Source organism: Mastacembelus armatus, chromosome 11, assembly GCF_900324485.2.
Source record: "Mastacembelus armatus chromosome 11, fMasArm1.2, whole genome shotgun sequence".
NCBI classification, from domain to species: Eukaryota; Metazoa; Chordata; class Actinopteri; order Synbranchiformes; family Mastacembelidae; genus Mastacembelus; species Mastacembelus armatus.
The window spans coordinates 5,823,901-5,836,989 of NC_046643.1; the positions used below are offsets into that span (position 1 = coordinate 5,823,901).

General features: G+C 41.1%; 1 protein-coding gene across 2 annotated transcripts; it reads left to right on the forward strand.

The window, feature by feature from the left end:
* The first annotated feature begins 530 nt into the window (after positions 1–530).
* On the forward strand, positions 531–11,292 carry khdrbs1b (KH domain containing, RNA binding, signal transduction associated 1b). Of its 2 annotated transcripts, none has more exons than XM_026300545.2 (9): positions 531–959; positions 2,964–3,085; positions 4,372–4,488; positions 4,867–5,013; positions 7,398–7,531; positions 8,257–8,494; positions 8,903–8,970; positions 9,316–9,374; positions 9,928–11,292. In XM_026300545.2, exons 1-9 carry the CDS (start codon positions 866–868, stop codon positions 10,032–10,034), a joined length of 1,086 nt encoding a protein of 361 aa, XP_026156330.1. In that variant the 5' UTR covers positions 531–865; the 3' UTR covers positions 10,035–11,292. The 2 variants fall into 2 exon arrangements, with proteins under 2 accessions (XP_026156330.1, XP_026156331.1); XM_026300546.2 differs by having other exon boundaries at positions 534–959; positions 8,269–8,494.
* Positions 11,293–13,089: the final 1,797 nt, after the last annotated feature.

A 13,089-nucleotide genomic window follows, 5' to 3' on the forward strand; every position in this document is an offset into this window, starting at 1 on the left:
GTAATGTGCATTTTTAGCTTTTGAGAATATACTTAAATCTCTTCCTAATTCCCGAAATTAAAGACCACAATAATCGATCACATCCGATTTCATCTACACCTGCTGCTACATTTGTCCCCAGATGTTTCTATTTTTATAAACCTATTAAATAATAAATGGATTAAAAACTATATTTTTTAAAAAAAGATAATCGACATTCCCTTCCATTTAACCCAAACAAATGCATTCCATATTTAACTCTGTATTATACAGAGGCACCAAATATAGATTATCAATCGACTCACTTTTGAGCACATTTGGGTCTGGTACACCCGTAAACATACATAATTAAATAGGTTTCCATTATGAGTTTCCCTCAGAGTGCAGTGAAGCCAATGGCTGGGGACTTTCCAACGCCTTCTGAGTGCTCTCGACGTTTTTATTCTCCACGGAGCGGGCACACCCACACCACCACTGAAAATCTGATAGTGGATTATCGCTCCTGGCGGCGGCGGCGCGCATCCACACAGCACACACAGTAGGCGGCGTCAATCCGGAGAGCTACGTCCTTCTGAGCTCACTTCCGTCGGCTGGAATCGGATCACTGTTCTTCCAGTCTCTCTCTGCTTTTGTTCTCCCATTTCCATCCAGCCAGCGCTGCTGAAAAGAGCAGACCAGCCGGTTGGGGAAACCACAGGCACGCAAAGTAGCGGACCCGACCGTCGCAGAAACGCCCGGTAGCCACATGCAAAGCGCCGTGCGCACAGAGGATACGCGGCACTCCGTAGTTACATAACTGGACTACTTTTTCTTCTGTTATTGTTGGGCTTTTTCACGCTGTTTTTGTTGCACCGAAACTGACTCCCCCCTCCGACCTTAACTCAAAATGGAGAACGACGACAAATACCTCCCCGAGCTGCTAGCAGAGAAGGACAGCCTGGACTCGTCGTTTAAACACGCCATGAAACTTTTAAACGCAGGTAAAGTGCCGCTCCGTGTTGCGTGTCCGCTCTTCCACAATGCGGGTGTCGCCTCGAGTTGCAGGGGAGCCGCACACGGCTCGTCTCAGACCGCACACCTCCACGCTTTGAGCGCCATGTGTTTGCGGACGGGACGTGGACTGCCCCATTAGCCGCAGCACTGAGCGCTTCAACAGCCCAGTAAGTGCCCCCGGGTCTACACCTGTGGTGGCGACTTAAACCATGGACAAGTGTCTGAGACGCGCTAAGACGGTGGTACACACTTTACAAGATGCTCATCGTTTCCGCTTCCTCTGCTGCGGCGCGTCACACCAGTGCTCGGTGCCGAGTGTGAACTTACAAACCGAGTCTCCCTTTTCGGGCAAATCCTCGTTTTTGTTTTCGGTGTCGAGTCCCTGTTGGTGAGTGTGTGGCCGCATAAAGCCAAGTAGCTCCGGTAGCGGCTCGGGTCCCCTCGGCAGTGGGGACGGGGAGCGTCCAGTGCCGCCCGTCTTGTCCGTCAGTCCGCTGCTGAAGTGTCCTTGAGCCAGAGGCTGCGGGTAGCAGCCGCCGGGGCTGCGGTCCTGTAGCAGGAGAGGGGACAAAAGACCCTGTCTGATACTCTTTTTCCAGTGGTCGTCATCTAAGCTGTGATCCCATGTTTAAACCTTTCTCAGTGTACTCTAGAGGGTTAGCACAATTTAATGTTCCCAAAATCACTTCTTCAGTAAAATAATGTAGTCCTACTGAAGAGTAATGTGACAAAGTACCATAGGTGTCTGTAAAGTCCCTACTGAGGGTAGGGGCTTTACAGTGATGCTACAGAAAATATCAGGACGTTATCTATACCAGTAGCTTTTAAATGAGACTGCTAACTAAGTGGTTATTTTTGTTTTGTTGGATTTATAGCTGAGGAACTGCCCAAGTGGGGGTGAATCTGTTTCTGCAAACCAGGTCTTTGTTGCAAGTTTCTGATACCCAGTGATTAACTCGGTGTCTAACAGGATGTGCGAAACTTAGGCTGCATCTGTGAGACTCAAAGTAAGAATGATGCAGAAAGTGTGTCAGGATGTGCTGTGGGTTTCCCCAGTGAAACATCTACTGAGTTTCCCCCAGATCTGCAGCTGGTGGACTGTGGTGTAGCTGACATGTTTGCACATCGCAGGCCCAGGAGCTGTCACGGCCGTGAGAGAGGAGGTGGTTTGAGATGGTGATTTGTGCTGGGGTCTTGGTGCTGTGCCGCAGGAAAGTGGTGACAGAATGTTGACTGTGGTTTGAAAGGTCCACAATTAGGACCTTAACAAATGGTTGTTTTCATGATCGATTGACGTGACAGTTGTTTTCTATTTTATGAAATGTCAAATAGCAGAAAATGTCTGTCGATCCCTGTTTCCACAGTACACAAGCATTTCTTTAAAACTGCTTTTTTTTTTTTTTTTTAGCAAATGAGCAGCGAAAATACACAGATTTAATCGAAAAGGCAAATCATCAAACTCGATAAGATGTGACCATTTTTTGGAGTTTGCTTGAAAAAAAATGGCTGAAATGATTGATCAAAATAGTCACCATTTATTAGACTAATCAAAGAGTTTTAGCTCTATACTGGATGTTGACAAGATCATAAGAAGGTGCTAAATGAAATGCATCACATGCACTCCATCTTGTATTCATCTGGAAGCACCACTGTTTGGCATTCAGTTAACACTGACTTGGTGATTTGTGAGTCAAAAGAAATTCAAGATGTCCATGAGAAAAACAGGCAAAGTCAGACTCAAAGTGAACTTCTTTCAGATGTGTAGAATCTAGAAAATTGCTGGTTCATTTTGAAGACTGTATTTAACGTATGTAAGACCTGCTTCTTAGCCAAATATAGCCTGGTGTTAACCTTGACGACCAAATGGTTATAGCTGGAAATGACCAAATCACTGCTTGCTTGCATCCTCCTGATGGTAATTTCCGTACTCACTTTGTATCCTGTTTGTTCGCACAAATGCACTGCCTGACACGCTACTTCTCCCCTTCTAGAAATTGATAGAATCCAGAAAGGCGAGACTAAAAAGGAGGCAGAAACGTACCTGGACCTTTTCACAACAAAGAACATCAAACTTAAGGAGCGTGTGCTCATACCTGTCAAACAGTACCCGAAGGTGAGCTTTCTGTGCCCTCGATTCCTTCTGCCCCATCTTCTTATTCTTTTGTGCTCTTCTTTTTTTTTTTTTTTTTTACCACAGTGAACCCCTCTCGATTTAATTTATCCTGCAGCTGGGTTTCAATTACACAAAGCCATGGGGTTACTTGGAGTCTCAAATTACTCCTCTCAACCTTGATCTTTAAGCTCCAGAGTATAATTACAGTGGCATGTTTTAAAATATGAGTAAAAGGATCAAAATGTTAATATTACTATGGTTAGAATAGAGATCTTCTTATATATATATATATATATATATATATATATGTCAGTGTTCTCCATGCTTTGTTCAGTAGACTGAATCTTTTCTGTGTTCAGTAAATCTTTCTATTCAGAGAGAAGTCTTGTTGGCTTTATCATATAACCTCTAGTGCATTCATCCCTGTCGATTCAGTCTATATGTGATTCACACATATGGCTGCATTGGTGTCAGAACGATGCTTTATAAAAATGAGGTGGAATGAAAGGGGCTGCTTTGTCATGTAAATTGGACAAAAATACCATTGCTGGTTTCATAACACTATTTTGCATGTTGTTAAATTTACTGGCATTAGTTAGTCGCCTAAGTTTTATATAGCATCTGTCTAAAGCTTGTTGTGTAAGTTTTTAGGTATTGGTTTGACATTAACAGGAGCTGATAGACCATACTGCTTTAATCTTTTTTTTTTTTTTTTTTTTTTTTTTAAATTTGCAAGTCCTAACAAGAAATACAATGCATAGATGCTCACCCTGGGCATCAGATCAATATGATGTAGGAGTTTGGTCTGCGAGGTAAGACAGCCTTCTGATCTTACAGGCTTGGTTTTAGTTTGTACATCAGCCCGCTGTGTCAGGGATGACAAAGCCAATGAGTGTTTTCATGTTACAAAAAACACTTTTATAACTCCAGGAAGAATTGCTTCCATGGGGGCAAGTCCTAGCTAAATGTGTTTGGCAATAACTCCTAATTGTAGGATGCATTATACATGCAGTAATTATGTTGTTCAGAGATTGAGGAAGTAAAGATTGGAGCTTTAGATTACAAATTGGTTCTGGCTCAGTGTTTGGATGATTGTCGTGAATAGGAACTGACAGTATTATAACCCTCGGGGGTTCGTATTGACCTTCTTTGGTAAATCTACTACTTAAAGCTGCAGTGTGCACAACAAGATCTCTGACAGTGATTGTTCTTTCACTCTCTTGACATTAAACCGGCCTCTGCATTGATTGTCAGGCTAATTTTGTTCTGCTTTGTTTTGCTATTAGTTCAATTTCGTGGGGAAGATTTTGGGACCTCAGGGCAATACAATCAAACGTCTGCAGGAAGAGACTGGGGCCAAGATCTCTGTGCTGGGCAAAGGATCCATGAGAGACAAATCCAAGGTCCTACACACTCACACACACTCAAATACATTTGGTATTACACACCTGTGAGGTGCTACCTGAAGCCATTATACATCTGGCCTGTACTTGAGATGGATAGCAGGCAATGAGTCCAGATGGCGTCAACTTGCAGGATAGCACAGGCAAAAGCCAAGGATATGAATGCACCGCGCATCTGTTCCAGGAGTCTTAAGTGTAGCCACTGAACCTGTTATCTACTGGTCCGATGTGATTATTAAGCTACGTAGAAAAAAAGAGGATATCACACCTATGCAAGATACACAATGAGATGGAGGAAATGTGATTACTTGTTGCATAATTCATGTAATTTTGTAGTTAGCTGTCTGCTGACACCCCTGTGATGTTGCCTTCTTTCAGGAGGAGGGGCTGAGGAAAGGAGGTGAGCCAAAGTACGCCCACTTGTCTATGGAGCTGCATGTATTCATTGAGGTGTTTGCCCCCGTGCCCGAGGCCTACTTACGCATGGCGCATGCTATGGAGGAGGTCAAGAAGTTCCTGTTTCCTGTGAGTTTGCATTGTATTGATTTGCTTATACTGAATTCCCTAAAGCTGCAAATAACATTTTTTTTTCTCTTAACCTCTTGATTATGAATTTAATTAATTGATAATTATTGATAATTGATAATCGGCAATATTGACAAACACTCAACACAAGTTATCAGGTATTAAAATTATTTACTGTTGTATGGATATGTTACTGTAATAGCACTTTTGTAATAAATAACCGACACAATGGTTATATCATTCAGTTAGAATTTCTTGTCGGTCAGTGTTGAAGCTGAAAATTGCCAATTAGAATTTTGTTAAGCTAAAGCTGATATTTTAGTTTAGCTATCACATACGACAAGGGAACTGCAATTCAGGAATGCTTGGTTATCTTCCTAAGAAAATTACTTTAAAAGATTAGTAGAATATCAAAACTCAGTACATTTTCTGTGCAACTAATTAATAGACTCATTGTTTCAGCTTTTAATTTTTGAGTTTTTTTTTTTTTTTTTTGATTCACTTGTAAGTAGGCAAGTCTCAACATTTTTTTTTTCCTTCAATTTAAAAACAAAATAACATGTCATGCTCACATATACAGCTGCACAGTTGTAATTGCAGAGTTTATGAGAATCCTGTGGATCTAACACTGGTGTCCCTATCCAGGAAAATTTTAAAGAACCCTGGTGAAAGTGGTCTTGGGTAACTGAGTGAGGGTGAGCTTTCAGAATGGTGGAGCAGGTCACAGGCATGTATGTTAGATGAAGGTTTGTGAGGGGTACCGCTAGAGAAAATGGAGTGTGTATTTACTTGGAGTGAACTTGATGACACAGTCCAGGCACCTGAAGTAATCAGCTTGAGAGGGGGAACTGGGTCCTTTTCAGAGTCAGCGGGGTTACCACTTCATGTGGCTCACTTATACGACCCTCCATCACAGTGTCTTTACCTAAGTTTTATTCTTCCAGGAGTAAGGTGAATCAGCCTGGAGATGTATAGCTAGACAGATATGTGGGCACAGTCACCCTGTACAGCCTACGCCTGCTTTATTGGTTATATGCTGAGAGATTCTTGAGCACTGGCCAACCCCATCTGCTGTCAAGCCCAGCTGAAGCCTATAGTGCTCTAACAAAGGCTCATGCCAAACCAGGCCAGGGGTTTCTGAGATGCCTTACATTTTCTAATTAGTGTGCAGGCTTCTATAGAAGAAAGAATAATTTCAGAGGCATGATGAATGGGCTGATGAACCAGTTGCAATGTTGGTATTGCTGTGTTGTGTAAAAAGCACAACCTGTCGCTACAATCTAAGGCCATAATCTGTCAGGCTTGACGGACTTCATTTGGAACCGGGCTGTATTTTAATAAATGAGTCAGGTTCCCAGAAAATAGGTGGATGAGATTTGTATGAGGAATGTATTATGTATTCCCTGTACTTCACCTCAGGAATCCCAAAAGGCTTTGGCTCTTTTGTTCTTCCTTATCCTCTTTATGTCTGTGTGCCTGTATGTCTACCGATGTACATGCAAAAGCACAGCCGTGCTTTTATTTGAAGGATTGGAAGATTATTCTAGTTCTTGGCATTTAAAAAAAAAATTTTTTATGTAGAATGTAATGTCCAAAGAAACGCCATTAATTTAAATATTATGATGGCTAAAGACAGTACTGTGACTTGTTAGCTGCAGCTGCAGTCACATTGCTCCTCGCATGAGATGAATTTGTAATCAGTCAAGTAGCTTGTGTTTTCCTGCTATTGCTGCAGATTAATTGAAGGCTGCTGCCTGCACTGCATATTCTAGCATGCACCTTTTCTTCTTTTTCACCATCATTAGAGCCTTGTTACCATTCCAGTCCAGGACTGATTTATGAACAAGAATTGATTGGGTCAGAGTGCAGCTCTTGCGATTGCTCCCTGAAGAAAAGGCTGTGGATTGTGTTGCGAGATTTGTGCTGCTCAGCCAGTCAACTTCACTAATCCACCCCAACTTATTGTTTCTTAAGTACAGAATGAGGTAACCGTTGATGCAGACACACCAGACTTGTCAAGAAGTGCATAGAGACATGATTTACATTTGTGCGTGATGCAGAAGAAGGCAGGGAATGTGGATGGATGCTTTCCATCCTCCCACATACGCGACCCCCCTCTCTTTTCTCTAACACTCTGAGTCACTGGTACTGAGACTTTTTCTTCCACTCACTCACACACTTAGACATTAGGGGGATGTTGTGTTTTGAGCAACTCTGTAATTGTGTTTCACTCTTTTATTCATTGCTCCTTCTTCCACATTGCTTCCTGTTCTTCTCTCTTTTTCATCTGTACGCCTTCACTTGTCATGTACTCTTGTTTTCGACTCACGTTCCTGCCTTCATTTTCTTTGTGTGTGTATGTCTGTGTCTGTGTGTGTATTTAGGATATGATGGATGATATCTGCCAAGAGCAATTCATGGAGATGAGCTACCTGAATGGAGGCCAGGAGCATGGAGCCCGAGGCCGAGGAGGTCTGCCGGTCAGGGGCCGTGGAGTCCCCCCTGGCGGAGCACACAGGTGTGAAGATGCATGAGCCCAACCACACACACGTATATAAACAAACACACACACAAAACGTCTGCTGGGTCACTGGGGTAATACAGAAGATGATGCTGTTCATCTGCTCTGTCTATCAAACAGACTGCTGACCATGGCCAAAAGTGGCTTTGTATTTGCAGTTTTTTTTTTCTGGAATTGTGTAACTTGCCTGTTTATGCTGGGAGAAACTTACGTAAGCATTTTTTTTCCACGGACATATAAAGTTTATACAGTACCTATACAGAAATACAGTTTATATGATAAACTCTGTAAAATTAATGTGGACAAAAAAGCCAGCAGAGTTTAAAGAATATCAGTGGATCTAAAACAAGCCACAGACAAATCAAAATGCTTTTCAGTTGATGATTAGTTTGATTAAAATGGTACATGGCTTACAATACTAGACTTCTCCTTTTTAAAAAGAACAGTTTCACATTTTGAGAAATTGCAGTATATAGGGCCAATGTAAAGCAATTTAAACACATTATTAAAACTAACAAGATGTGATTTGCAGCAGTGAGCTTTAAAGGGGCTAGTAGGTTTGTTTTGTTTTTTTTAAGTCTTCATGCTAAGCTATGCTGACTGGCTGCTGCCCACAGCTGCATATTTTGTATGTAGATATGTGAGTGATGTCACTTACTGACAAGGAAGCACACAAGCATATTTCTTGACGTGGTGAACTATTCCTTTAAGTGCACAAACAGTTTTTTCTCCAGGGGTAGGGGAATGCCTCCTCGTGGTGCAGCCACTAGGGGAGGTGTCACCCGCGGTGGTGCAGTGAGGGGCACCCCAGCGGGCCGAGGAGGACCCCCTGCAGCACCTGCCAGGGGAGCAGCGGCTCCCCGTGCCAGGCCCCCAGCTGCCGGACCCCCACAGAGGATGGCGCCTCCACCCCCCCACCAGCACACCCCTGCTCCAGCTGCCGAGAGCTACGATGAATATGTAAGTACAACTGCCAGTGGAGGGTAGTTTTCTATCTATTTAGGTTATACATGGTTATCTGCAGCATTTATTTTGTTAATATAAAAGCGATCTGTTTAAGCTTTAATTTTGATGAGGTTGACACTGGAAATGAAACATACGAAAATATGTAGCAAACAGTAAATGTGACACTCTCAGGTTTGACCAAGCGCAACATCTCCAACACATAAATGAGATTGTTGCGTGCACAGTTAGCTCTGAATTGCACGACTATCATCACAAGAACAGGCGATTTCAGATGTTTGAGACAATGGGAGTGTGCCTGCTTTAGTACAAGTGTAGTACTTTGGGGACATCTTGACATTCATGATTCATGAACAAGCCTCTCCTTAAATCTCACTCCATTTCTCTGTTTCTTTCTCTCTCCAGGGCTACGATGAGAGCTACACAGACACGGCCTACGAGTCATACGACAGCTATTATAGTCAGCCGCAGGCGTGAGTGAATCAGATGTCTCTTTGGTTTTCACCTGCTTTTCACAGAGTGCACACACATCGCCTTGTTGCCATTTTGACTGGAAATGGGGCAGGAGAGCAGCAGAAATACTTTTTAGCCACTCTGCACAAATTTAGCATTGATGGTATGTCATATTTCATGGTTTTAGATAGCAGTGTTATTTAGGAGAACCAGCCGGGTTGTTCTGTGCTAGAGAGCCAAGCTTTGATCTTATTCGTGGAAGCCAATTATCATCCCCCTAGATATTACAGTCAGCAGCTACTTGATGTTTTTCATGCATTGAAAGTGATTTTTCTTCTCCTTCTCCTCCTGTTTTTGACCATCAGAGAGCCAGAATATTACGACTACGGACACGGAGAGACCACAGAATCATATGAGTCATATGGTAAAGAAAAATTATATTCAACAAAATCACCTAATTTATACTTTACAAAATGAAGAATAGTGTGCATATATATATATATATATATATATATATATATATATATATATGCACACTCACACACACACTTGATTATATTTTTTTTGTTTTATTTAAGCATCATAATATTCAATATGTCCTCTTTGAGTCTCCTTTAAAGGTGGCATAGCAAATGTCCTGTCTGGTTAATGATTAATTTACTATAAATTTCAGATTAAACAATCTGCAGGTATTTGTAGCCCACCCTGTCTTGCTGACATGCTATTCCACAGCATTTGTTAGGATGTGGCATTTTTGCGTAACACAGAATGTAAACATATTTTTAAAAATCTACAGTTCAGCATTAATGTTCACTAAAATTGGTTTTCTTGGTCGATGTGGTTTGAATCAGTACTGAATGATAAAGGTTAAATGCGGTATTCTTTTGTGTGTGTGCGTGTGGTGTGCGTGCGTGCGTGCGTGTGGTGTGTGTGTGTGTGTGTGTGTGTGTGTGTGTGTGTGTATACACTCTGTCCAGGCCAAGATGATTGGAATGGAACACAGCGAACGACTCCAGGGAAGGCCCCTCCCCCCTCCAGAGGTGCCAAGACGCCTTACCGGGAGCACCCATACCGACAGTACTGAAGCGGACTCACCACCCTTAACGTGTCGCCCTGACTACCACCTGTCTACCATGGCAGCTCTCGCTTTAAGCAGCCTGACAAAAGTAATTGTCCGTTTTGTCTTTGGTTCGGTCTTTTCCTACACCGGACTTTAAACGAGAGAACAAATTGGGAACTGAAAATCGGAACTGGTTTTTGAGATTTGACCGTGAACTCCCTCCCCACGTCCCTTCTTTGTCGCACCAGCCAACCAACCAACTAACCAACCACCCATCCATCCAACCAGCCAACCAAAGCGGCTTTTGGATGGGTTAGAGCGGAGAAGTTGGTGTCTTTTTCTTTTATTTTTTTTTTCTTTTCTTTGTTTTTTTTATCCTTATTGGTTGAGTTTTTTGTTTATTTTGCTGTACTTTTTTCCTCTGACACTTTTTACCCCCCTCTGGCTTTTTCGCAGTGTTGGTCGTTCATTTTTTTTTAAACTGTTTGGGAGTAGTCATTTGTAGTGGCGTTAGTGGCTCATTATTCACTTGTCTAAGGAAACCATTATAATTGTTTTTAAATACAAAGAATCTGTTGAGGGTCAGTTGCAGATTCCCATTTAGGCTACATTTCAAAATTCTGTTAATATAGCCAAATAAAAGACCTTTTAAACTTTCAATTATGTAATATAGAAACAAAAAAATCTTAAATTAAGTGAAGGTTAAAGAATCAATGTTAATCGAATCAGTACCATTTATTCTTGAAGATGGTTTGTTTTTAAATAGTTCTAAAAACGTTGTCCATTTAGACTTAGGCAGCAATATTTGTCATTGTACTTAGAGTTTTGAAATATAGCCCTAATAGACACTGTTGAGATGGATTGTCCTCATATCCTTAATTTGTTTTACATGTTAAAAGTAATTTTAAGACTGAAGACAAAATGTTTGTTTAATGAAAATACGGCCGAGAGATGGCCAGTGTTATGCTAAAAACAGTTCAGGTCTTCATTTTGTGATCTGATTCTCTATAAACTGCATGCACAAAGGACAAAAAGAAGGATTGGGACAGAAATCTCCACATGGGTCTTCTCTTTCTATAGAGAAGGGATCCTGCAGCTCAATCCGAAGTATTGTACATATTTTAAAACATCCTAACTGTACTTATTCTGCCACTAGTATCTGTACCCTCTCCATAAAATGCATTATGCTACATGTGTAAGCTTGCCTAAATAGGTTACTAAATCTGTCCAAAAGATGTTTTGCAGCAGTTTGTCAATAAAGCTTAGTTTGTTTTTTATGAAACTTAACTTGCTTTATTTGTTTCCTGTCCTAGTAAAATTCTGAAATGGCCTTTTTAAACAACGTTCAGCAGTCAGATGCAGGTGTTTTCCTTTGTTTCTCATTTAAAACCGCCTTTTAAATCTAAATGAATGTATTGACGTCTGAAGACTTTAACCCTACCAAATGATGTCTTGATTGATTATCAAAAGAACACAACTTATTCTTTCTCTCTCTTTCTATACTTTTTAAAAAGGACCCAGAGGTAAGACCTCTAAAATAACCTGGATAGCTTCCTAATGTGTATAGAGTTCTAAAGCATTGAATGCCTGGGTATGTATAAGACTTTTTCAATCCTCTTACCTGTGGTCGTAATCGTTAATGAGAATTGCTTTTATAGCGTCTGAAAATTAACTGAATTCAAACCACCATTCAGGTCTAGGCTTCATTGTCATGAATGACGCTGACGCGATGGCTACTTTAGTACAGAGTAATGGCAGTGCAATGGAGAGGATGGTTATAACCTAGAGAACTCCACTGTAAAGGTAACCTAACCCTAAATGTTTAATTTCGTAGTGTGTTTATCCATTGACATTAAACTTGCTGGTAAATGCGTAGTTTCTTAAAATATTATTACAGTCATGGCAACAAAAAAAAAGAATCGACTCAAAAGTAAGAAAAACGTAACTTCTAATACCATACAGTAGTGGGTTTTATGTACCAAAATAACTGTTCTGTGTACTAACAAAATATATTAGAGTAGTGTTAATGCAACTCTTGCTAAAATGAACAAAGCCAAATCTATGTCAATATCTTCTATACAGTTGAGCTGCTACTTTTTTTATTTGCTGTGTTAAGGTTGCTTACTGTAATATTTAAAAGGTTCTGCCTGTACTAAGTTAACCAAAAATGAAAGCTTGAGTTGCATGAGCATATCTTCTCCTGTAGACATTGCATGATCTCTGACTCAAGTTTCTCCCAGTGTTTTCAGACAAGGTATTGATTTGGGGTTTGTCCTTCCTTCAGGCGCAGCTATCGGTCACTGAGTGCCCAGAGACTGACCGTCTGCTGGATTGAGACCATTCAAACCTCAGGTTGGTCTGCCGCTGCACCTTTTTTCCATTTTAAAGGACCATACTGCTGGCTTTGCATGCTTTAGCCATTAACAGCACACTCCATATTTTTTCATTACCACCAGCCATACAGCAAGTCTTTAAGATTGATTTTTTTGATGTTCCAGGCAGCCATTAATATCCATTCATGTTTCTACTATCTGAAAATCAACATGCATAAACTCGAAACTTGGATGAAGTGTGCAATTCATCATAGAGAACAACCCCAGCTTCAATTTGTTGTTCATCATGCCTTCGTTTTCGTAGTAAGCACCACTTATTTAGGAAAGTGTTGTAGTCGTTTTGTCAGGTTGACAAGTAACCATCAAAGTTACTGGCTGCCTTGCTAAGAAATGGTTCAGCACACACCCTCTGTAAAATGACCATTTGTTACATCCTTACATCATTGGATAGATCCAGGCTAGCAGTTTGCCCCTGTTTCCAGCCTGTATGTTAAGTTAAGCTGACCAGCTGTTGGCTATAGCTTCGTATTTAATCAACAGAGATGCCCAGCCTTTCCTCTAATGACACTTTTTTAATCAAGGATGTGATTCTTTTTGCAGCTGAAATCACAATTACGACGAATTAGCTTCTGTTTGCAGAACAAACGTAATGTAAGAGCTGACAGATTTCCCCCTGTGATGGATTAGCCATCTCAATCTGTAATGTAAAGTACACACAATTTGTAGGTAATGGTCTAAAACATTCA

What these genes read in the sequence shown, in the direction of transcription:
- khdrbs1b (XM_026300545.2), top strand. Translation starts at nt 866, where the DNA reads ATGGAGAACGACGACAAATACCTCCCCGAGCTGCTAGCAGAGAAGGAC. An exon ending in CCATGAGAGACAAATCCAAG is followed by an intron (nt 4,489 to 4,866) that starts GTCCTACACACT and finishes GCCTTCTTTCAG; the next exon opens with GAGGAGGGGCTGAGGAAAGG. An exon ending in TATTATAGTCAGCCGCAGGC is followed by an intron (nt 8,971 to 9,315) that starts GTGAGTGAATCA and finishes TTTGACCATCAG; the next exon opens with AGAGCCAGAATATTACGACT.